General features: G+C 41.9%; 2 protein-coding genes across 6 annotated transcripts in view; one reads left to right on the top strand and one right to left on the bottom strand.

The window, feature by feature from the left end:
* Positions 1-2,891, top strand: part of LOC112650527 (uncharacterized) — a 36,306-nt gene extending 33,415 nt beyond the window's left edge. Inside the window, exons 12-13 of the mRNA XM_049116200.1 lie at positions 601-721; positions 2,319-2,891. Coding sequence (XP_048972157.1) covers positions 601-721; positions 2,319-2,404 — 207 coding nt within the window. The 3' untranslated portion in view covers positions 2,405-2,891. The remainder of the gene's footprint in view (positions 1-600; positions 722-2,318) is intronic.
* A 1,087-nt stretch (positions 2,892-3,978) lies between these two features.
* The window catches only part of TEK (TEK receptor tyrosine kinase), a 98,827-nt gene continuing 78,332 nt past the window's right edge, over positions 3,979-24,473 (bottom strand). For 3 of the 5 annotated variants that reach the window (XM_035696772.2, XM_025433301.3, XM_049116199.1), the window contains 11 exons: positions 23,820-24,119; positions 21,667-21,821; positions 19,696-19,906; positions 17,192-17,302; positions 14,846-15,036; positions 14,164-14,277; positions 9,337-9,407; positions 8,276-8,316; positions 7,256-7,352; positions 5,786-5,885; positions 3,979-4,942 (listed from right to left, as the gene is read on the bottom strand). In XM_035696772.2, the coding sequence (XP_035552665.1) occupies positions 4,868-4,942; positions 5,786-5,885; positions 7,256-7,352; positions 8,276-8,316; positions 9,337-9,407; positions 14,164-14,277; positions 14,846-15,036; positions 17,192-17,302; positions 19,696-19,906; positions 21,667-21,821; positions 23,820-24,119 (1,466 nt within the window). In that variant the 3' untranslated portion in view covers positions 3,979-4,867. The remainder of the gene's footprint in view (positions 4,943-5,785; positions 5,886-7,255; positions 7,353-8,275; positions 8,317-9,336; positions 9,408-14,163; positions 14,278-14,845; positions 15,037-17,191; positions 17,303-19,695; positions 19,907-21,666; positions 21,822-23,819; positions 24,120-24,473) is intronic. The other 2 variants (XM_035696773.2, XM_025433302.3) reach the window with 1 other exon arrangement.

Here is a 24,473-nt window from a genome sequence, read left to right as displayed (position 1 = left end):
GCTTTATGGAACTTCAGTAAGAATTTATTCATCATCTTTCATTTATAAGCACAGGAAATTTGGATGTAGATGGGATGGAGTCTTTGTCCATGTCCCCTTCCCAGACACAGACAAGTAAGCCACTAATACATGATAGGACATGTGCTAAATTGAGGTGTGACACCCTCAGCTGAGTCCCAAGGTGGGAGGAGCGTGGCTCTGCATTCACCCCAAGTCTTTGTTGGAACCTCTTTGCACATACTGCCCCCTGTGGTGCTCACAGGAAGAAAGTGGATCCACAAGTCAGACTGCTTAGATTTGATTTCCAGAGACTCTACTAACTCTGTTCTTAATCTCTCAGAGCTGCAGTTCCCTTGGCTGTAAAAAAAAAAAAAAAAAAAAAAAGAATATAATAAAAGGAACAATAAAATAGCTATCTTATTAGGTTACTCTGCAAGTTGTAATGGATAATCCATGTGGAGTGCTTAGTGACAAATATATCTTAACTGCCTTCCATTCCTTGCCTGTGGAGCATGGTTCTGCTCCTACGGTGATTGTTGCTACTATCAGTGTTGTTATTTTTTGAGGAGAATTTGATAGGATTTCTCTTTCATTGGACAGTTAATTCATTCTTCAGTTGTGGACACGACAATTCTGTTTCCTCATCGGCTAGGCTTGCCTCACAAAAGATCCCTCAAGAGTCTAGTAGCTGACTACCTGCAGAGAATCATTCAGGATGATGGTAAGAGCCTGTTTGCTCGTGATTAATCCTAAATCTGACTTGAGTAAACAAACCATGTAATTCATGGTAAAAGGTCTGCTGTCTGAAATACTTCAGGTTTTTCTTTATGGATTCTTCCCTAGGATGGAGAACCCTAAAACCTCTGCTTATGTTAAAAGCACTGTGTGCCAATGTCCACTGCCTGGTGTAGTCCTGGATCTTCCACAGGCATCAGACTAGCAATTACATAGAGAATGATGGCCAGATCATTGTTCGGCAAGTTGCCTGGCCTTTGAGCTCGTGTATAAAACTTCAGTTGGTGTGGAGATCTAATTCCAGTCTAAATTTTCTTGAGTACCTCTTTCATATGTGCTTTTCATTAAATGAGATTCTAAAATTCACTGGGTTCAGGTTATCTCACAGTAAATTGTGTGTGTATGTTAGAAGCAGTATAGTTCAAATTCAATGGATTCATCATATGTGGACTTGATGTATACTGACTGGTTTGTGTATCTTGCTCTCAGAACATTTTTTGTTTTTGTTTTTGTTTTTTTCCTGATGAAATACACCCAACATTAAACAAGTGAATCAAGTACAACAAGTAGAATTACCAACTACCCTGTCAGTGGCATGGCCATATGCACAGTGAGCAGTGTCTGCCTTGGAATGGAGGCCAGTTACTCTATACATTTGTGCCTATCCATATAGGCTCCTCGTTTGCACAATACAGAATTCTAAGAAAATTCTGAGTATTGAGTATGTTAAAATTTATGTTATAATGCTATGTTTCTAAAGATTACCTAAGATATGGGAAGGCCGTCTGATCCTGTCATTTATTGTGCAAAATACTGACTGTACCCTGCAGTCTTTACTCTTCCATTCTTTGTCTGTTAGACGCTAATGCTGTCTCACAGTGGGTCTTTATCTGCTTTGCTAAAAATATTCACATCTCAAAAAATTCCTACAGAATTCTATTATAAAATGTAATGTGTTCTATTGAAGACCATCTTGAACCTTAGACATGAAAATATTTCACTTAATAAAAAACAGCTTATATAAACATAGAATACCCCATTTTTTCAGAATAATACAAGAAAGGAAAAATGCCATACCATTTTAGATGTGTTGATCATTGATTTTTCTTATCTAATCTCATATATATTATTCTCATCAGAACCATAGGCTTTATATTTTGGGTAAATTTCATCCACTTTAAAAAATCATGTCATTTTGTATCTAAGGTCATTCTTTGTGTAGAGAGTTGTACTTTTTCTAGCACTCTCTATTTTTGGCTTTTTGCCAGATCTCATTTACTAATACCTGCCACTTTGTTGTTCTCTCTGGAAAAGAGGTACATGGAGAAGGTAACAATGTACTATCTTGTCACAGCAAAGAAGTGACAATGTGAGGAGAGGCTACATAACAAAAGAGATGTTTGCTAATCTAGATTTCTGTATAATATTTATAAAGCAATCAAAATCATGTTTTACTAAGTGACCAGTGTTAATTTTTTATAAACATGAACTCAAAGCTTCGTTTTGAGAACAGCTGTGGGTAGTATCATGGATACAGTCATTGTATGTCTAACACATTGTTTTATATTCTGTGTTATTTGGAGATCACAACAATTCAAGTGAAAATGCAACAGCCTGCATGGAACTGGTTCTTTGGAAGGTAAAAGAAGACCTGAAAGGAAAGAAGTAATCACTTTGCCTGAGAAATATCTTAAATCCCTGCATTGTTGTTTCAGTGATACCTCTGCTGCTGGCAGTAGAGTTTGGTCTAGGATGAAGTTTCCTGACCTTTTTCTTCAAGGAGGAGAAATAAAAGTGCTTTTGAGGTTTATTATATTTTCAAGGTTAAATTTCCAGTTTATTTCAAAAGTTGTGATTGAAGTATGGGGGAGGGAGCAGTTAGTGGGGAGGAATTAAGTTGGTTTGGTTTGAATTTTTGACTCCTCTTCATAGATAGCATGTTCCAATGGAATGTGGTTTAAAGTGGAATTAGTGGGTCTGTGACTCCCACAAAGGGTCACGTCTCAGGTTATGTACATTTCTTTTTCTCTCTAAATATCTGAATCCATCTTTAACAATTTTTTTTTTAGATTTCATATATAAATAGAGATGTTCCTCACAAAGCAAATGTAAACTTTTCAGTGTACTCTGTTAACATAAAGAATTTGGTCATATGGCTATTATGTAATGTGTTTTTATTCTAACCAGTGTATTGTTACTGGATTTTTTTTTTTTAAGGCAGTATCCTGTGGCTCTTCTAAACACACTAACCTGTATTCGCAACACCTGAATTGTCTAATTCCTTTGAGGAGTTGGCTCCATCTTTCTAAATTGCTTTCTCATAATGTGGAAATGACATGACTTTATTCAGTTTGATTCCCCTTAATATGAATCTTCAATATTAATGTTGCTAACATGCTACAAAATTACAAAGGTTTCATTGCCAATAGTACAGGTGAGTCAGAAATCACTAGGAAGACCTCTGTGCCAGAAGGACATCAGTTACCCTCTGACTGTTGCTTGTGAGGATATGCGTTCAAACATCAGTTTTGCTGCCTTGGTATTGGGTGTTACAAGTAATCGTAATCATCTTTTTCTTGCTGTCCCACGTTTGTCTTAGTGTCATGTACTTGATGTGAAATAAATAATTTAAATTTAGATAATTATGAATCTAAGTAGTATATAATTAAGGTCCAACTGTTATGGGGGGAAAAACCTTAATGTTTGTTCCAAAACCATATGTAAAATTTAAAAAGATTTTCTGCGTTTTCAGATTATCTTTGTTCTTGTTCAGTTTCATGTACTTTCAAACTAAGAGCTATTAGCAGTATCTCTACAGCATTTGGATAAAAAGCAAAAGGAACTATTGTAGATATTTGAACCTATTTTTAAGGGCTCCTCATTGAGTTTCCACTCAGTTGATTCAGCTTTGCTTATGCTGTCTCCACTTGAATATGCTATTGTGAATAAAGCATCCTGGCTATTGTTTCTGAACGCATAAGGTGGAGTTAGTGGCAGGAATGGGAACTTTATGTGGTATGTTGAACTATTAAAAGAGATTCCAATTCTAAGCCCTCACGTCATATTGGAGAACTGTGAGAGAAAAGTGGACTCGATGTTTCCAATCTCAGGCTGGAGAGACCATGTCTGGTGGTGTCCCCACCCACTGCTCTACGGGCAACTTCCTGAGAAGTTAGGGAATGGTAACTTGAAATTGTAATAAAGACATCTGGCAATACCTATGAGAAACATTCCCAGACGAAATATAGGTCGGCAAGACATTTATTCACTTACTGTATGATCTCAGTGCAACGTTTGCCTATGGTATAAACTGTAAACTCACAACGGATCAACACTGAAACTTGACAGTGTGCAGTAGGGATGTTCTGCTGATAGAACCCAGGCTTCCTACTTAATTTCTTAACAATGTCACCAGAGAAACTGAAACTAAATCCCATTAATTTAGCCAACTTCTTCTCTAGTGATTCTTAGACTTCTATGGAATGAGATTTAAGCCTACTTTGTGATGTTAGTGCTCTGAATTGACTCATGGGCTCTGAAAACATATGACAGGGGTATCAAAGGACCAGATGAAATTGAAATGACTGCTACAGGTGAGGGAGAAAGTTTAGAGATGGATAGAAGAATCTGTTTTAAATTTTAATCTATGGCCTGATAGAACTAACGTATTTCCCCCCACTTTTCTCACCGGTGCTGTCAAGGGTTGGTGTGAGGTTTATTAACAAATTTCTTCTATACAGCGAAACATTTTATAGCATTCACTAGGAAGGTAAATATCAGAAATATCTAAGATGATAATGAGTCATGCATCATAGTAATTGTACTCGCACACCTTCCTGTAAAGTCCATATTTTTAGAAAAATATATTATTGCATATGAAACCACAAACAGGCATTCTGATTTCAGCACATTCTTACTCAAAACAGTATATACAGTCCTACTGGAGTCAAAGTGTACTATAGATTCACACACAGGAGTTTTTGTGGTCATGTCCCAGACATAGCAATATATATATACACATTTTTATATTCCACGTCACCTCTGTTGGCAGAGTCTTGCTTGCTTGCTTGGCATCAGGGGTCTGACATGCCAGGGAAGGGGCAACATTACATACAAATGGATGTGGTTTGTTCTAGGCTGCTTCTTCGGCAGAGCAGTCGATCCCAGCGTAGGCAAACTTCTCATAGAGCGTGGTATTCACATAGGTCTAGGATAGCAAGAGTGGTTCAGACATACAGGGTCCCTCAGTACTGCCTCTGCCATGGGCAGGTACAGTCACACCCCGGTTTCCTTAACTCCTTTCAGTTCAAACACTAGGTACCTGGGGGACATTCTTCTGTCCTCAGGCCCCATGTTGTATTTGACATCTTTCCTCCTGAAGTTCATCCCTCGACTTCTGAATGTAACACTCCACAGTTTCTAGGCCACTCTCTGTGGCCTTTCTGAGGTCCCTCTGGAGCTGCCCCAGTCTCTCAGGATCCTTTCTTCACCCCCCAAACCCCCACTGTGTGATATCACTCATGTCTCCAGTTTAATTACCGATTGGCTTGTGGTGACTTTCAGTCTATTTCCCTATCCTGGATTTGCCTTTCAACCCCAGATCTGTATCACCAACTACCTGCTAGACATGTTTATGGAATTCCTGGCCCTCCCCCTAGGAACCTGCAGACCAGGCTAGACTGTCTACCGGCTGTGTGTCCTTAGACACATCACTTTCACCTCTTTGTATATATTTCTTCTGCAAAATTCAAGAGTCAGGCTAGATTCCTGATGAGGTTCCTTCTATCTCAGAGGCTAATGTCTACCACGTGTGACTATCTTTCATAGAAATCTTATTACCTCTGAAATGGTAACATCCTCAAAGTTGGGGGCAGGGGGCACATCTTTTATGTCCCTCTAATATCTCAGGCTATGCCCAGAACAACTTGTTGAGTTGTATCAACTGTTTTTGTTGTTGTTGTTGTTGGGTTTTTGTTTTGTTTTGTTTTTAAGCCATATAGGGTGCGTGAGGCATTGTGTTTCAAGAGCCTGCCCAGAACTCCATGCTTACCTTGCGTTCCTCTAACATCCTGTTTAAGGACACCAGGATCTGGGCAAATGAGGGCCTCTCATAAGGCTTCTCCCGCCAGCATTGTCTCATGAGGTCATATCTTGGAAAAGAAAGAGTTAAGCATTGAACTCTGTGACTCTGCTTCAGTCCTTGGCATGGCCCAGTGTGGGGTATGGAAACAAGATAATGTAGGCATTCCACACTTGGTCATCTGTCTATATTTAATCAATAGCACAAAACTACAGCCCCAAGTTTCTATCTGGCCTCCCACCTCACTCCACAAGTCCTCTTTTCTTCTTTCCGCAAAACTAGTGCCTATCCTGAGTACCATTCCTATGGGATCTTGGTCTCAGCTCTTCTGATTATCTGGAAAGAACAGAGTCTAGAGCAACACTTCCCTTGGAATACCACATCTCTCAAAGGTTTGTAATTCATTGAAAAAAAGACTCCATGTTCTAATAAATTTGCCAGGTGCCATCTATTGCATCTCTCTCTTAGGGATCAGCAGAGTAAAATCTTGAGAAGTCTTGCCATTACAAACAAAAAACCTATTTAACCTGACCTAACATGGAATTTGCCAACCATAAGTGGCCACAGCACTTCTTCCCCCTTGTATCATCTATTTGTATCTTGTGTGTCTCATGAACATAGTCTGGGAAGCCCTGGTCTAAGGCAGTACTCTCTCAAATGGGGTCAGAACCACTTACATTGTCAAAATGCTGTTTCCTGCGACTCACCTTAGACCTACAGAAGTGATGTCAGAGTGGGGCTCAAAATTTCACATTGGGACCAAATGCCTCACGGGAACCTGATGTGCACAAAAGACTAGGAACCTAGCATGGTCTAGGTTTATGTCTCTGGTACCAGGGACATAATTAATACCACTCTTTCTTAGAATTGGCTCAGCTTGGACAATAACTTCTTGGCTGAACCTAGAGCCTTGCACTTTCACAAATGCCAGTCAGGCAGCAGCTACTTCAGGTAGCTCTGGGAATGGTGGTGAAAGCTAATCATTCTTCCCCAGGGAATAATTCTTACTCCTGGAAAATAATCCTTGCAGAATCAAGATTCTGTGACCAAAAAATCCATCTTCCTAATGTCACAGCTCTGAAATCTCTATCCCCAAAGTTAGCTTCAAGGTTTCATACATTTATTCATGAATTTCTTTCAGACCTCCTCTGCAGTTGTTGCCTTTCTTCATTTTCACCTTCTTGATACCATCACCTTAAATTCCTCCCAGATGCCTATGCATATAAAGCTCTTAGCTCCCTGCCCACTGCACAATGGTCTTAGTTTAAGGAACCGCCCCCGCTTTTTTTTTTTGGCTCTTTGGGATCTCAATGTGTGTGTATGCATAGATATACACATATGTATGTGTGTATGAATCAGGTAACCCCTTCATTATACTCTGCCCAAGAAACATGCAGGGGAGGTTAAGATAAAATGGCCTTAGGGTGCAGCCTGACTTACACCTCGTCATCACAGTTTAGGGGCTTCTCCAGTCTGTAGCCCTGGGGCAGTTTCTCGTACAGTTCTGCGCATGTCATCCCGCAGTAGGGGGTGCCACCTGGAAGACAGAAAACCATGTTGCCCTAAGCCCCCTCTAGTGTGGAATGCAGTGTTTCCTGCCCCATGCCTCTCAAGCCGAGAGACTGGGAGAATGGCAGGGTGTGCCCAGGGAGGGTGCCCAGGCAGCATGGTCTCCCTCTGAGCAAACCCACTCCACATCACAGCGGCACATGTGCCACAAACCGCGCCACAGAGCAGCCGATCCCTCAGTGGAAAGACCCAGCATGGGGAACCGGACTTATTGTGCTGTTTCCCTTCCCTAAGTCAGCCTGCACAACCCAGCTATTATACAGATAAGATGTCACTTTTCCCTACTTGGGAGCCTGCAGTTAGGTTATCCAGTTCCTATTTGTTCTATAATAGTGACTGACCAATTTTAATTCTAAATCATACAGGTTTATTATAGAAAACTTGGAAAATACCAAAAAAGTATGAAGGAAGCAAGCCATAGTTTGTATTACTCTTCTTTGTAGTTCTCTCAGGTTTTTCATGTGTAGTAATTATAAAACTGCAATCATAGCATAAGGAACTTTCTGGGTTTTGGCCTGCATGTTTTCACATGCTGCTAAATGGCCGTCAGAGATGACTCTTCATGGCTGTGTGATGTACCATCTTCAAGTTGTAGAAGCAAACTTGTGATAGTTCTGTGACATCTCTGCTCAGAGACAACCTATAATGAAGCTCACAGCCACCAGGCTGTTAGTATTAAATATGACATTAGCTACAGGGCTCTCAAAAAAGAACCCTGGGAATAAACAGACACCTACAGAGAAACCTTTAAAGTTCTATTCCCAGTCCCTTCTGGTGGTGCCACATAAAGACCTAAAAATGGCACCTGTGGAATTCCACAGTGAGGAAGCATAGGAGGGGCCCACCCCCATTGCCTGAAGTCTCACCTGGCGGATAAACACGGATACTCACCTAAGCTAACAATCTCCCACAGTAACACTCCATAGGACCATCTGCAGGGGAGATGATGGAGAAACCAATAATCAGCAAACAAGGTGACCAGTTTTCTGCCTCAAAATTCTGGATGACTGACGCTTTGCCAGAAAAGGAAATGTTAAACGTGTCCTCCCTAGGACAGGGCCCTGTATGTGGCGTATGTGTCATCTCCTCTTAGGCCAGTGGAAGGATTCTAACAGGGAAACAGTGTTAGAGCCCCCACTGATTTTAGGCGGAGAATGCAAAGTGGTACTGGGGACAGCAGGTGCATTTCTAAGCTGACAGACTGGAGTTAAATCCCAGCTCCGCCACCTGATACTCGTCACCTGGGACAAGTTACTGAACCTCTTGAGGCCTTTTGGTTATTCTGAAAGTGGGGACACCAGTTGCTGCCTCGGAGTTATGCAGACAGGATGTGAGAGAACATATAAAATGTACCTTGCATGCAGTGAGGACACAAGTACTTGCTGGCCCCCCGCCCTTCCCCGGGCAGAAGCTGAACTCCCTGGACAAGTCACCTGAACCCTTGGGGCCTCAGTTTTTCCTCCCGTCAATAAAGGTGTGGGCAAGATGGTGTACGTCTCACTTCCAAACCTTCCTTCCAGCCTCCTGAGACTTGTCCCTGCAGGCTGCAAGGGAGGATGATCCCTTGATCTGGCCCGCCTTCTGCCCCTGCCACCTCTGACCCCCAGCAGCCTGCCTCCATGCTCTGGGTCCTGCATGCTGAGGTCAGTCTGGGAGGTGAAGCCACAGGAAGCCCCATATGGCCCTTGTCCCTCTGGAGATGGAGAATTCACTACTTCTCCTTGACAGGCAGAAGGAAACCCACAGCCTGCCCCCAGTGATCTTACACAGTGAAAACTGTCTACTCTGAGGCTTCATTTTTGCAGACTAGGAATGTATTTCCTGGGCTTATTGACTAGCTTTTTTTCCACAGAGGGACAGGATATTCCTATTTCGCTTTAAGACCTCTGTCAAATGCTTATTCTTCTGGAAAAAAAAAAACAAACAAACCTCAGAATAAAAGGCTTACTCACACATCACTGTTGGTTGTGTACACACTGTAGTTTAGTGACTCGATTGCCATCCAGCGCACTGGGAGCCTTCCCTGGAGAGAAAACAAAGTGAGATGCCACTTAGGCAAGATGGGGACCCTTCCCAAGACACACAGCTTGCCTGGAGCTGGGGCTCCCTCAAGCCCACAGGGGACTCTACTTTGAATCCCCCAGACTTAAGTTATGGTAGGATCAGGAATTGCTGGTTTGTGTACACGACACACACAAGAGTGTTCTCGAATTCAAAGACATGCGAAGACTATCAGCCCTGTTGACCTCAAGCAGTCCCTACAACAGTTTTACATAAAGAAAAAAATAATAATTAAATGTGTGGGTTTGTGTGCGTGTGGATGGCTAAGTGCCTTTCTGGTGGGCATTTCATTTATTCATTTTGTGGCTCTTGGAGGCACTCAGAAGTTTGAAAGGGGAGGGAGGCAGAGAAACCAAGAATTAAACTGTAATGATCCCTGGGTGGCTCAGCAGTTTGGCGCCTGCCTTTGGCCCAGGGCCTGATCCTGGAGACCCGGGATCGAGTCCCACGTCGGGCTCCCTGCATGGAGCTTGCCTCTCCCTCTGCCTGTGTCTCTGCCTCTCTCTCTCTCTCTCTCTCTCTCTCCCCCCCCCCCTCTCTCTCATAAATAAATAAATCTTTAAACTGTAATGTGGGAAAGACTCAGGTGATGGGAGGTGCCCAGCTGTGCCTGGGAGAGATGGGGAAGACTTTCCGACAAGGGGACACTGGAGCCCGGTTCTGTAAGCTGTAGGTGCCGTCAGGCGGCCTGGGAGAGAAGAGCATTTCAGACCAAGGGGACGGGGTGCATACTCATCGGTGGAGGAGGAAAGACCTTCCCGTCGGTGCAGTTTACACTGGGTTTGGAGATGGGATGAGCTACACCCCTTCATCATTTGGGGGCCTGGCCCTGACTTCACCCAGGTGGTCCCCATTTCTTTAAGTCCACCCCGGGAAAAATGAATGTGGACTGGACATTGGAAAGTTTGCCTTAGTCCTAGTGTCACTGTGATTTTGGGCTCCCTTCCTGGTGACCCACCCTGGGAGTCATATGGGCCCTACTGAGAGCTGGATGTCCCCCTCGCAGGGGTTTGTCCAAGCTCCGACAGTGGTGTTTCAACCCACAGTAGCCAAGAGGTGAGGCAGCATCAGGAGAAATTGGGGGCATCTTCTCAGCCCCCTGAAATAGGAGCAGCCTTCTCCCAGACCGCCCAGCCTGAGACTAGCCCTGCCTGGGACCGCACAACTACTCCTGAACGTGCCATTGTCTCCAAGTCTTTGTGAAGCAGTGAAATTCTGAAGCTCCTGATCCTAAGTCCTGGTTGGTACATGAAGGTTCAGCTACCGAACTCTCTCTTCTCAAACCTACATCTCCAGTGTGATCCTCAACATCATGCCTCCCTTCACTCCATGCCCAGCCCACCCATTATTCTAGCCTTTTCTTCCCCTCCAGAGCATTTAAAGAGTTTTCTGCTTGCCTTTGCCTTTATGGATCTGCTAGTTTCTGACCTCATGGCTCCCAATTACTGATCTCCATGTTTACTTTTTTATTTTTCTAGTTTGACTTCTTTTGGATCTGTCCACTTCCCCCATCCCTCTTGCTCTCTCACCTAAGTTCAGGCCACCATCAGCCCTTTCCTGAGGACAACCTTTTAACTGATCTTCCTGCTTCAGAGTTTCACCCCCTAAGGATCAGTTCTCCTCACCACAGCCACACTAATTACTTGAAATGGCAAGCCAGCCACGTGCTTCCTTAAAGTTCTCTAATGTCTTTTATTGTGCCAAGATCCCCATCCTTAACTGAGTCCAAAAACTTTTAGCTGGAATTCAAGAATCTTCAAGACAACTTTATAACCCCTTCCTCCTCCCACCATGAATTTCAACTCTCCCTCTTTTCTGCATTATGCCATATTGGATTACTGGACCCACAAATGTCTACCTCTAGGCTTTTATCTACACTGTACCTTGCAGGTCATTCAATTCATTCCCATATCTCCAGTATCTTTTTAACATTTGTAAAACGCAAGAGTTGGCCTCCTCCGGGGAGCCCTCATGACTGCCCAGAGGCTCAGTTCAGTATGTTTCCTGTGTCCCCATGTTCGTTCCTCCTCTGTCCTCCGCACTCACCAACTGTTAAAATTGTTCATAGTGTGTCCAAGCTCTTTGAAAGTGGAGACTGTGGGAGTTAATGTTACAAAGCCTAGCACAAGCTGAAACACTGTAGTCATAAATTGATGATGAGGGGATGGATCTAGCAATGACAATAAAGGCCCAAATCACTTAGTACTTTAGTTTGCAACACTTCCAATATTAGCATCTCCTGGGGGACTCAAAACACACACACAAACTGATATAGGATCCCCACCCCAGAAAACTGAATCATAGGATCTCAGCAGTAGGACTCAGCATCTGTACTTTTTGAAAACTTCCCAGGTGATTCTGAAGTGCAATTAGAACGGAAAATCTCGGATTTAAACAGTGAGCCAGATAAGGTGGCCACTCTGCCCTCTGGTGGTACCTTGCCACACTGCACCCCTTTTGTAGGGAACTTGCTTTTCTCCAATTCCCTTGCCTTTCCTCCTCCTGGGCTTGCCAGCTTGCCCTGTGTGTTTCCTCCCAGACCCCACGCTGCCACAGAACACTTCACCTGACTGCTAGCAGCCAGAGTTAAGTTCTCACCCATTTAAGTGCTCTACGCCTCTAAGCATGTCTTGTAAGCTCCTCAAGACTGCAGAAATCCCTGCCCTTTATGAAATGCCAAGCAAACCAGCATTCTTCTTGGGGATCTGAGGACAGCATCCAAATAAAATGTGTAGGTTGTGGGGTTAACCTGTGTCAGTGCCTCCACCCCATCACCCAGAGCACCATAGCCCCCAAATGCCAGAGAGAAACAAGGAAAGGGGTTCTGTGAATGAGATAGCAAGCTTCAGGTGGCCCAGGAGGAGCAGAGAGAATGGAAATAAATGGATGAGTGGTGGGTCCTGCTTCTTTAAGACAAGCCCAGCCCCTCGGTGAAGAAACATCTGCTTTGGGTCAGGCAAATTCAGAAAAGCTTAGGGAAGAAAGTATTGCATGGACGCCAGCCCTCAGGGAGGCACCTAGGGCTTCTGAAAGCCTTGGCATTGATAAGCATCTGGAACCCCACTGGATGTCTGTGATGGTGTCTAAGAGCCAAAGGGGCCCCCACTTCTAACCCTTATCCAAAAAGGACTGGAAAGACCCAAAATGGTTATGTCACTGGGATAGTAACTATATAAAAATACGTATGTTTGTTGAAGGCAATAAGTAAAAAAGGAAAAAAAATGTGTCGAGGTGGTGAACTATGGGTCATTTCCTTTTTGAGACATTCTTGAGTATTGTTTCTGTTATCTTGTCAGTAACTAAAATAAGTATATTGCAAAACAAAACAAAACAAAACAAAACTCTGAATATGAAGATAAATCTGAAGACTGAGCCTGGCTCAGTCACTTTGTTGCCCACGAACTTAAAGGGACCGTGTGAGGGGCACGGGGGTGGCTCAGTGGTTGAGCATCTGCCCTTGGCTCAGGTTGTGACCCTGGGGTCCTGGGATCCAGTGCTGCGTCAGGCTCCCCACAGGAAGCCTGCTCCTCCCTCTGCCTGTGTCTCTGCCTCTCTCTCTGTTCTCTCAGGAATAAATAAATAAAATCTTTAAAAATAAAATAAAGGGACTGTGTGAAAACTACTGTAGTCCCAGGAAAGCTGAGCCAGAGCAATGTCTGTCAGACCTAGGAATGGGGGAGCCATGCAACTGGGGTAGAGCCACCAAACACATGAGATAACTACAGGATCTGCCAGCCCCCAGCCCTGCCCTTGCCCCCCCACCCCCACCCAGGGAAAGTAGAGGGCAGCACCATGTTGTTGGCCCAGCTCGCACATCCCTGGGAGGGGCATTTCCAGGTCTTTACGATTTACAGTGGGCAACAAAAGCAGAATGAGTCCACCTTCTCTCCACCTGTGGTGAGGTTCTCCAAGCATCTTGTACCTGAAGATTAAATCTTACTGTTTGGGAGAGGAAGTATCATCAAGTGACTGTGGATTGACTTGGGCGTGGAGAGGGAGTGGAGAACTTTTAGTGAAGAGGGAAATCTTCCGTGGGCTTTAGAAGTTAAGAATTTTTCTCCAGGGCCTCCCTGTGATTGAGGAACCTCAGTAATTTATTTCCTTTATATTTGGAAAGTATGTTCAAGGTATTTTTTGCCCCTCCTATGCTTGCTGTGCATAAAAGGGGATGACGGAGCACCTCTCAGGTTTTTGAACAAGACACTTAGGGGTCTGGGGTGCCTGGGTAGCTCAGTGGGTTAAGTACCGGCCTTTGGCTCAGGTCATGATCCCAGGGTCCTGGGATCAAGCCCCATGCTCCTTGCCTACTTCTCCTTCTCCCTCTACCTGCTCTTCACTACTGATTCTCTCTCTCTCTTTCTCTCTCTCTCTCAAATAAATAAATAAATAAATAAATAAATAAATAAATAAATATATAAAATCTTAAAAAAAAAAAAAAGACACTTAGGGGTCTGCCGGGGTGTAGATGCCCCGCGAGGCTTGCATGTTACATCACTGAGCCACACGTGACAATGGCTCCTTCACTGGGAAACATAGAGCCCTCAGTCATTTTAGGAATCAAAACTCAGAAAGGATGTTTGCTGGGCCAGGATACTGTCTCCTGGGGACACAGCCAGGTGCCTGGGTCACCGAAGAACAGTCATATTCCAAGAGAAGGGCCATCAGGTGAGGGAGGAGACCTGGGGAGGATGTTCTCAGTGTCCGCCTTCTGTACTTACCATCGTCTTTTTCACATATACTTCTTGACCTCGGGATAATCCAAAATCTGCTATTTTGGCTACATAGTTTTCACCAACTAAAATATTCCTGGCAGCCAGATCCCTGTGGATAAACTGAAATTTTAAAAAAACATCATGTATTTTCAGCATTTTTGCTTGTTCACTTCATTCTGCTGGCACAAAGCCACCAGGGCAAGAACTTTGGGAAACAGAGAAGAGAGGAATCCAATTCCTTAAAGTCCCTCTCCAAAATCCTCACTGGATTCTGCCAAATGACCCGCCATGTCTTAGGAGAAGCATTTTGGGAAGAAAAAAAAAAAAAAAGAAAGAAAGAAAAGAAATGAAATCCAGGTCACTAAATCTTCCTGTTGCCATGTTAAGTCCTCTGCTGCTGTGCATCATTTGGACCCAGATGAGGCTAAGATTGGTTAAAGCACCTCACTAAATGCATACGCTGAGGTTCACTAAATACATGTATTGTCAGTTTTGGGCAATAAATAACATATATATATATATATATATATATATATATATATATATATATTAGTAACCAAGAGATTAAAATTAGGGAGATTGTAAGGGGAAGTAAAAGGGGGAGGCAGACTAGAAAAATGTATGCCTTTAATTCAACACTGATTCTGTAGAGAATTTCAAAGGAAAGATTTTGGTCCTCACAACAAACCTGTTTTTGGCTCAAGTAGTCCATACCCCGGGCCACATCCGCTGCGAAATGGAGAAGCTGCTGGGAGGACAGCGTGGAGGCGGTGCTGTTGGCAATGGCAAAGGCCGGATCCGTCTCCAGCACTCGGCTCTTGCGCAGGAAGTCCAGGAGGTTTCCGTGGGGGGCGTATTCGATGGCCAGGTACAGGTAGCCTATGGCGAAAGGGAGAGACATCAGCTTCTCAGCAGCCCCTTGATAGCTGTGAAATTTCTGAGATGTGCTATGGTCTCAGTATCCAAAAGCAACACATCTGGAGGTACCAACCTTAGGAACACTGGCGACAGAGGAAGAGAAGTTCCACGCTCCTGCCATACTTAAAGAACACCATGCTTGCAGCCAGGGTCCCCTCTTTCCCACTCCCATCCCTCCTACCATGCATGGACTAACGTGGAAGCTTCCTGGATGCTTTTGCTCACTAATAATAGAGAATGAAATCAATGTGTTTGCCTCCAGAAGAGCTAGGACAGCTAGTTCACATCACCTTTTATTTTTATTCAATATTGATTGAGAACTGATATGAGCCACACATGTTATTCCAGTCTGTCTCTGCTTTTCTTAAGGTTATTTTAAAAAAAGAAAAAGAAAAAGATTAAATATCCATGGCAGAAGGACCCATACCAGGTAACTTTCTCTCTTCTGCTTCTACTCCCCAACTAAAACTCATACTAAGTCACCATATTGCTGATTTGGTCATTGGTCAGAAGAATCTAATGTCAGAGATTGCATTTTGCTTAGAGAAATCAGAAAACTCAAACTTTTAGAAAGACAAAAAAAAAACAAAAAAAAACAGGTCCTCAAAGAAATCATTGTCCATTGTCTTGGTTTTCTTCCAAATTGTCCTCCTCTTTTTTTCTAAAATAAAATTAATCTTCTTTCATAAAAACATTGATATCTAGAATCAATGAAAAGAAGAGTGGTTTTACTGCCTTTTAAAGATAAATTTTTTAGGGCCAAGTGATCCAGTTCTAAGCTTCAGATTTTGTTATGAAGAAAATAAAATCTTGATGTTATTTTCACTTCAAAACATACATACATACATACATATATACAGATAAATTTTTTTTGGTAAACCATTTTTAAAATTTAAAATGTCAAATGATTTTGAATTTCAAAGACATTCTAAGAAATTGAAATCCTTGCAAAAAAAAAAAATACTGTACCATGTTGCACTATAAGGCAAGATAGACCTCAATGCTTTCTTACTTCGTTACTGAACTATAAATTTTAAGAGCCAGCCAATTATGTGTTAAGGTGATGACAGCAGAAATTTGAAAGATACATGTTTTTTTTCTGTTGTTGGTGGTTACTTTTTTTTTTTTTTCTAACTTTCATTTACTGCTGCCCTATGCTGATTACTGTTTTCAGGAAATAGCTCAAAAATAAACGTCATTACTTCATTATTTAACCTACGGGACATGATCTGGTTTTCAGAATTACACCCTTATTGGATCACAGAATGATATATTGTTTGAAGCACCAGTATTTTTAGTTTAATAAATTGAGGAAAAGGAAGTAGTCTCTTTTCTATTGTTGGTGTTTGTGCTGCAAAATCAACAAGAGGTTGTCAAGTTTGTAAATAACTGCTGTGTGGAGCTTTTTTGTGGGAGTAAACTTTTCCATGAGAAATTAAGTGTAAGCACAGCTGCAGAACTATAAACCAGGTGGCATGCAGATATAAACTTATAGAAGTACTCAATAATATCTGAATTAATAATGTAAGTTGAACTTTAAGAGTATGTGCAACATAGAATAGTTGTAAAGCTCTACCGTAATTGTACCAATAATTGTTTTGGGAAAAATAAAGTTCTATCAGATATAAGCTTATTATTATTATTTTATCCTAACCATCACCAATGCTTTCACCTTGCAGTTGATTTCTGACATTCTGGATTTAACATTCAGAGTATCAGTGTCTTGGGTTTGGAGGAAAAAAGGTAGGCGATTAAAAAGAGTAAATGCACTTCACTCTTACTGGTCCTGAGGACTCCCCCAATCTACCTACGCAAGAGTAGCTGAGAAAACGTCTGGACTGGCAAGGACTGGCATATGCAGCAACCATAGGTACCTTCGAGAAGTAATGGTGAAACACATCATAGGGCAAAAGATCCAACCTCAGGACCAACCTCCAAATAGATGCCAAAATTCAGCATAATTTGTAAACGGGACTAAACATTTGGATTGAAACTGCAACTTAAAAAAAAAAGTAGGTAACATTCTTAAGATTGTTATCTTTACTAATTTCATATGGAATGTGCCTGTTTCAAAAAAAAAAAATCTGGCAAGAAAGATAGGAAAAGAGCATCTTACCACGATGTTCACACGCTCCCAAGAGATTGATGATGTTTGGGTGGTGGCCAAGTTTACAGAGAACCTCCAGTTCCCCAGCGAAGTCCCTGTGGTCATCTTTGGAGGCATATTCTGGGAAGAAAGTCAAGAATTGTGATCCCTCTCTGTTAGACCTGTCCAACTGTCCTTAACTGTCCTGCTTAACTGTCCTTTCCTGTTCCCCAGGACCTTCACAGGCACTGAGTCACCATCAGGTCTGAAAAAATATATAGAAATCAGAGATGACTCTAAGAAGAGTACTTGGTACTGGTGACACTTTGGGCTGACACTTTGTTGTTGAGAGCTGTCCTATTCACAGTAGGATATTTGGCAACATCTTAGGCTTTCCCACTAGATACCAGTAACCCAACCAAATATGTATCCAGACACTGCTGAATGCCCCCCCCCAGGGGGCAAAACCACCCCTGGTTGAGAATCACTGCTCTAAACTTTTTCTTGCTTATGCTTTCAAATACCCTGTGAAATGACTTGGTAGAGATGGAGCAGCCTCCAGTTTAGACTTTAGCTATCCTAGCTGAAGCCGCTGTCCAGCAACAAATATGCTGAGCAAGAGAACCAATGTTTCAGTGCAACACTAGGAATGCACACACCTTGCTTTATTATAAAAATTTTAACTTGCTTTTCCACAAACAAGTCCTGCTAAAAAAAAAAAAGCCTCAAGTCCAACAGCATTTTTATGGAAGTTGCTTGGTGGTCAGGAAACTGAAATGCATTTGTTTCTATTATTTTTTCATCCTGTCTCTCCACTAGCACTCAGATCAGAGGAAGAACCACCAGGTACCATTCAGGCTGAAGGGAAGGCCCTCTCTGGTTGATGTACAAACTGATCAGCCTTGATTGGTGACAGAGTGCTGTAACTATTTTTTGAAAAATAACACTGGGTAGGAAAGGTAGGAGAAGGGGACAGTTGTGGACTGGTGGCCCAGGGCATGCTTGAACATGCTTAGGTATTACAGGAATGCTTCATGTGGACTAAGGGTACCTGTAAAACTAGCTAGTAGGCAACCCCAGGTCAGATAACCCTGTTCATAACACAAAAAGTCCGAGGGTCAAAGCCTTAGGAGTATTTTTAAAATGAAGTTCTTTATAATGAGTTGTCCCCCTACTTCAGTAACTCCTCTTCTTGGAGTGTATCACTCTTCCTACAGACAGTTTCTGCCCTTTGCCCCCTTTAATCTATTTTACCTCTTCACATGTGCATGAGACAATCAAACTCAGGTCAGATTTTAAAAGCCCTGGTTTGATAAGATTCTATATCCTTTTCCCTCATACTATTCTTACTATTCCCCCAAACTCCCCATGACTAAAGTAGCAAAACAGAAAAGAGATTTCTGGATGCTCTGCAAGACTTTATGTGCGTGTGTATGTGTGTTTGAAACATACTACTATCTCTCAGCACAGACACTATTTTATTTGTTTTATTTTACTTGCCTTCTGTCAACACTGCAAAAAGCAGTGGTGATTTAGTGACATTTAGGGTTAATTCCAACCTTAGGCTCAATATTGCCAACAAAAAGGGAAACCCATCAGCAACCTTAAGAGAGTCTGCATTGGGAAGCTAACCAACAACAGTAGTTAATCATTTTCCCTGCTCTAACACATGGCTTTCTAAACCCGGATGCTATAAAAGCAACACTGCACCTTTACAATCAAGCCATGCATAACCTGCTTCTTCACACAGAAGAGAACACACCTAGGACTGCCAGTGAACTGTCATTTTGTTTTCTCAGAGGATGTTTATTAGCCACCTTGTTAAGTAAGTAGGCATCAAGCAGTCTTGAGATGAACTCAACTGGAAAAGATTTAGTTCTTGTGACCTTAGACCCTGGTTTTCAAACTTGAGTATACAGAAGAATCACTGGGCATGCTGCTAAGAACACAGATTCTCACGTGCCACTCCAGAAATTCACGTACAGTGGGAGAAGCCAAGTAGATGCATGTCTAACAATGTCTCCAGGAACTCTGATGCAGATAATCCATGAAGACAATGGTTTTCAAAGTGTGGTCTCCAAACCCTCAGCATCAGCATCACTGTGGACTAATTAGAAATGCAAATCCTCTGGCCCTACCCCAGACTTACTGACTCAGAAACCAGAGTGGACCCCAACAGTCTGTTTTTAACAAGTCTTCCAGGTGATTCTGATACACACTCATTTGGAGAACCACTGCATCAAGAGAAACAACAGCACTCCCCTAAAATTAGCAGTGTGTGATAGAGAATCTGTATTCTCACATCCCAATGAGTCAAAACAGTGGCATTTAAACAGCCTTCATATTTACGTCCTGACCCCATCACTGGCTGACCTCAAAGGAACTATCACCTGCAGTTGCACAGAACAGCTATATTTGACATCATGCCAATTTTTTGTTTAAATAATGTAAGCCCATAGAGAAAAGATTCGACAGGAAGTCAAGTTTTATTCCCACCCCAGTGAAATGCTGACTTGATTTGGCCAAGCACTGACCTTTCATCCTTTTGATGGCAGCGTCCATCCGTAACCCATCCTTCTTGATGCGTGCCTTAAGAACCTGGCCAAAATTACCCTCCCCAATCACATCTTGAAATTTGATGTCATTCCAGTCAAGCACTGGATAAATTGTAGGATCTGGGTTGTTTTTGGCCTTCCTGTTCAGGGCCAGAGTTCCTGAGTTGAACTGCACAGCTGGTTCTTCCCTCTGGAGAAATAATTTTTTTCATGGTTATGTGTCAAGATTTTTCATAATTCTAATGTGCATAAGTACTCCTGGTGTGTATCCCTACCAGGTAAAACAAGAAATTGTCTATCTAAAAAAAGAAAAAAAAGAAAAATTGTCTAATTCTAGAATGCAGATGGAAATAGGTTTCATCTAATAGGCTGTCTATAGGGCTGCATGAGATAATTCCAGGCCTCATGGGGAAGGCAGACTGCAATCAATTAGCAATGTCTGCAGAGAGTGAGACAGGAGGGAATAACAGCAAGTATGCCACAGGATGGCACATCCCTGAGTTAATCACAATTAATTGTGGAATGAGCAGGTGTTCATTTCTGGTTTAGAAAAGAACTCAGAGATCCTATCTGGGGCAGTTACAGGCCATGCCTTCGTAAGAGCTTTCCATGCATTGTCTTGGTCTATTCTTTTTTTTTTTTTTTGTCTTGGTCTATTCTTGACTCTTACTCATTCTCTCTGACTTATCCTAAACCTTTGAACCTCTCAAGCCCACTCTAGAGCAGAGTCTGGCTCCAGGATTACACAGACTTATAGCAAAGCCCAATACAGCATCACCTTTTCTCCTGAGTTTGAGAGGCTGCTAACATATCATGACAAAGGACAGGTGCCATGATGAGTGCCAGTGCTCCAGCCCCCTTGCTGGTCTTCCTCCAGTGACAGCCTGAGTTGAGCCAGCTCTGGCATGGAGTCAGATAACAAAGCTCTCCAAGTATAATTTTGTAAACCTTGGTTACCAGTCAAAATTTCTAGATGAAAGAATGAGGCAGTGCATGGTATTATGAACTATGACTGTAGACTGAAGGGTACAAAGGAATGGAGATATACACATGTGCATATAATTCATATATATTACACATTTATATGGGGGATAATAAGACTGTGGGAGTAGGGATGCCTGGGTGGCTTAGTGGTTGAGCATCTGCCTTTGGCTTAGGTCATGATCCCAGGGTCCTGGGATTGAGTCCCACATCAGGTTCCCCGCAGGAAGCCTGCTTCTCTCTCTGACTATGTCTCTGACTCTCTCTCTGTGTCTCATGAATGAATGAATGAATGAATGAATGAATGAATGAATGAATAAATAAATAAATAAATAAATAAATAAATAAATAAAATCTTTAAAAAAAGATTGTGGGAGTAGAAAAGGGAACTGGAAATAGGAAATGTGGGGAAAACTTATCTAGTGCAATACATCATTACTCATCACACTGAGGTCTGGTTGTACTCATATCCTTCCTTACGACAGTGTCCAGTTCTTCATATTGCAAGATTAGACTCCCTGGTGACTTATCACTAGGATGACCATACATCTCATTTTGGCAGGGCAATAATTCTGTTTTAGCCCTGGCTTCCTAAATCATTATTAAGAGCAACCTTTTCATTCTCAAAACCACTCCAGTTTTGACAACAAATTATGTAGTCATGCTGTTTATCCCCATTTCATAATGAAAGTCAAAGAAAAAACAAGACCTGCTTAAAGGAAATATTCGCTTTACAAGTCAATTTCCTGGTCCACTACTTTTTTTTTTTTTTTTTTTAAGTAGGCTCCACACCCAGCATGGAGCTTGAGTTTATGACCCAGAGATCAAGACCTGAGCTGAGATTAAGAGTCAGATGTTCAATCAACTAAGCCACCCAGGTGCCCTTCCTAGTCCACATCTTTAAAGTGAAGGTTCTGCATGCATGTAGACTTGTACTTATTATAAACTAGTAGGAAGATAAGGCACTACCACATTTTGGAAGGCTTGGGCCATTCTCCTTTGGACATTCGCCCTCTTTAACTGTAACATGATCAGGAAGGCCAACAGCACTGTCAGGCAAGTCATTCCCGCTGAGCCAAGGATGGCTATGAGCAGCATCTTCCCACCTCCAAGGTCCGCTGGTGCTGCACAGAAGACAAGAGAAGCAGCAGGGTTAGTTTAGGAGAGATAAGCCAAGACCATCTATGAGAGACCATGGTATAAGGGAAATATAATGGCAGCTCTGGCTCTGCCACCTAATTGCTACAGGACTTTGGGCTACTCATTTATATGTTCTGAAGCTCAGTGGAGAGGAGTCTGACTTATAGGGTTGTTATAAGACCTTAAAAAAAAAAAAAGCAAAAATGCTAATTCTTCACTGTTACCATGTGTCCAACTTTTACTTCCAAGTAGAGGCTTAAGCAGCAGCACATTATCAAATAACAGCAAGAACGACTAACTAAAGGACTTTGGGAAAGTAGCTAAACCTCCCTGCACAATTTTCCCACCTAGAAAAGCTCTCAAGTGCTAAGATACTGAGCTTAGAGTCTATAAGATATTTTGCTTTTTTTTTTTTTTCTTGATTAAAAGCTGATTGAGAAAATCTGAGCATACCAATGGGAGAATGAAGGAAAGAAGGAGGGAAAGACAGAACAGAACAACCACTGAATTTAGGGGTCAAATCAAAATACACTATTAAAGATTATAGGATATAATCCTTCCATTTGTTTCCCTTATTTAATTCAAATAAGAGGGATCCCTGGGTGGCGCAGCGGTTTGGCGCCTGCCTTTGGCCCGGGGCGCGATCCTGGAGACCCGGGATCGAGTCCTGCATCGGGCTCCCGGTGCATGGAGCTTGCTTCTCCCTCTGCCTGTGTCTCTGCCTCTCTCTCTCTCTCTCTCTCTCTGTGACTATCATAAATAAATAAATAAAAATTAAAAAAAATAATTCAAATAAGATTAAATGCAATATAGTTTTATGAAAAAGTCTGCAGAGCATGACCCTATCTTCTTACAAGTATTCTTCTGTGATAATCTCTCTTTTCTTCCTTCTATCTCTAAGCATGGGTGCATAGAGAAACACCTGGAAAGGAATGGTGAGAATTTTGTTGTTTTGTTATGTCTTGTTTTTAATTTTTCTGTTTGTAGTTTATGTATAGGTTGGACTTAGGGCCTTTATACATTTTACCAATACACAAATAATTATAAAAATAATGCATGTATTAAGGGTATCAACTGAAAACTCCAACTCTCTATAATTGGTAAACTTTGACATTTCAAAAATATTCCAAAGAATCAGCACTGAAAATACAGCATGTTTCATTTTATTTATTAAGCCCTAGATAGACCTCAAAAACCAAGTTTTTACTACTATAAGATTTTCTGTAAAAATAAACTGTAGCCCAGATTATAAATCTGCAAAAATTTCCATCTAACGTCACTCTATGTTCCCTCGCACATGTTGCAGAGGGCTGGGAGGTGCCATTGCAGACAGACTTCAAAGGGAAGGTGCTCCAAGAGCTGCAGACCCACCTACCCTGGTCCCTTGTTCACTTAATTACATTGAACCAGTATTATCAGTCACAAACCCTGGGCATTGTGTGCTTGGCACTCTGAGGGACCTCTATCTATCTCAAAGAGGTCACTCTCACTGGAGTGGGGGTTAGTAGTGAACATGAAGACATCATAACTCGGATCCAAAAAGTAAAAAAAAAAAAAAAAAAGCAAACTTAGAATAGCATAGTGTCATTCAGGCTAAAAGAGGAGTTCATTTGAGAAAGAATGGAGTTGGTTCTTAGAGCCTCCCACTGAAGCACCCACACAGGCTTGCCTTCACTAAGCAGGTTTCACATTCTTTTTCCAGGGAATCAAATTCACAGTCCTCGGGGCTTCCATTGTTAGATGAGGAGTGCTGAGGGGCTAAGTTAGTCTAAGTCTAAGGCTTAACAAAAGAAAATGGATCAATAAGGTATCCCTCCCAGGGACATTTTCATTATAAGAACCTATCTAGCAACTGTGAAGCCTATTTGGACAGACGAATTTTGTCACATGACATACATATGAGGTAAATATCTTAAGATAGTGGAGCTTTTCTGATACTCTCCAGAAATAATCTTAGGTAAATACCTGGCCATTCTACGAACCTTGAGATTTAGAAAGGGTCATCAGTTCATGAGAAAAGGTTGGGTTGCTTGACCCTATGTTGTTCTCTGCAAAAATGTCCACCTGGTAAGCTGTTTCAGGCTCTAGGCCCTTTAGCTGATACTGGGTAATGGTGGCATTCTTGATCTTCACATCAATGTGCTGGTCTTCATTCTTTCCCTGAACCTTGTAACGGATGATAATAGATGAAATAGAATAGCCATCCAAGATTGTCCAAGAGATCATGGCTGAAGAGTCTGTGATGTTAGAAATCTTGATGTTTTCTGGTTGAGGAGGGAGAACTAGAAATTAAAGAAAAAAAAATCACTTCAGTTACACTACTATCTCTTAGATTTTTTTTTATCTCTTAGATTATTATGCTTTCAAGAGATACTTACTGTCAGCTCATAAAACAAGAAAGGCAAATAGGTGTTTTCTCAGATGGTAATTCCAATCAATTAGAAGTGGATTCCACACATACTTGACAAGATGGCAAAGACAGGAAAATGGCAACACATATATTATCATATATTTTCTCATCCTTGCATTCAATTAAGACATGAAATTCTATTACTCCACAAATATACCGTTTTTGATTTTGGGAGAACAGAAAAGTTATGAGAGTTGACATTTATATAGGCCCTTCCATATACTAA

The sequence above is a fragment of the Canis lupus genome, chromosome 11, assembly GCF_003254725.2.
Source record: "Canis lupus dingo isolate Sandy chromosome 11, ASM325472v2, whole genome shotgun sequence".
NCBI classification, from domain to species: domain Eukaryota; kingdom Metazoa; phylum Chordata; class Mammalia; order Carnivora; family Canidae; genus Canis; species Canis lupus.
Note: the sequence above shows the minus strand (reverse complement) of the source record. Positions and strands in the feature narration are given on the sequence as shown.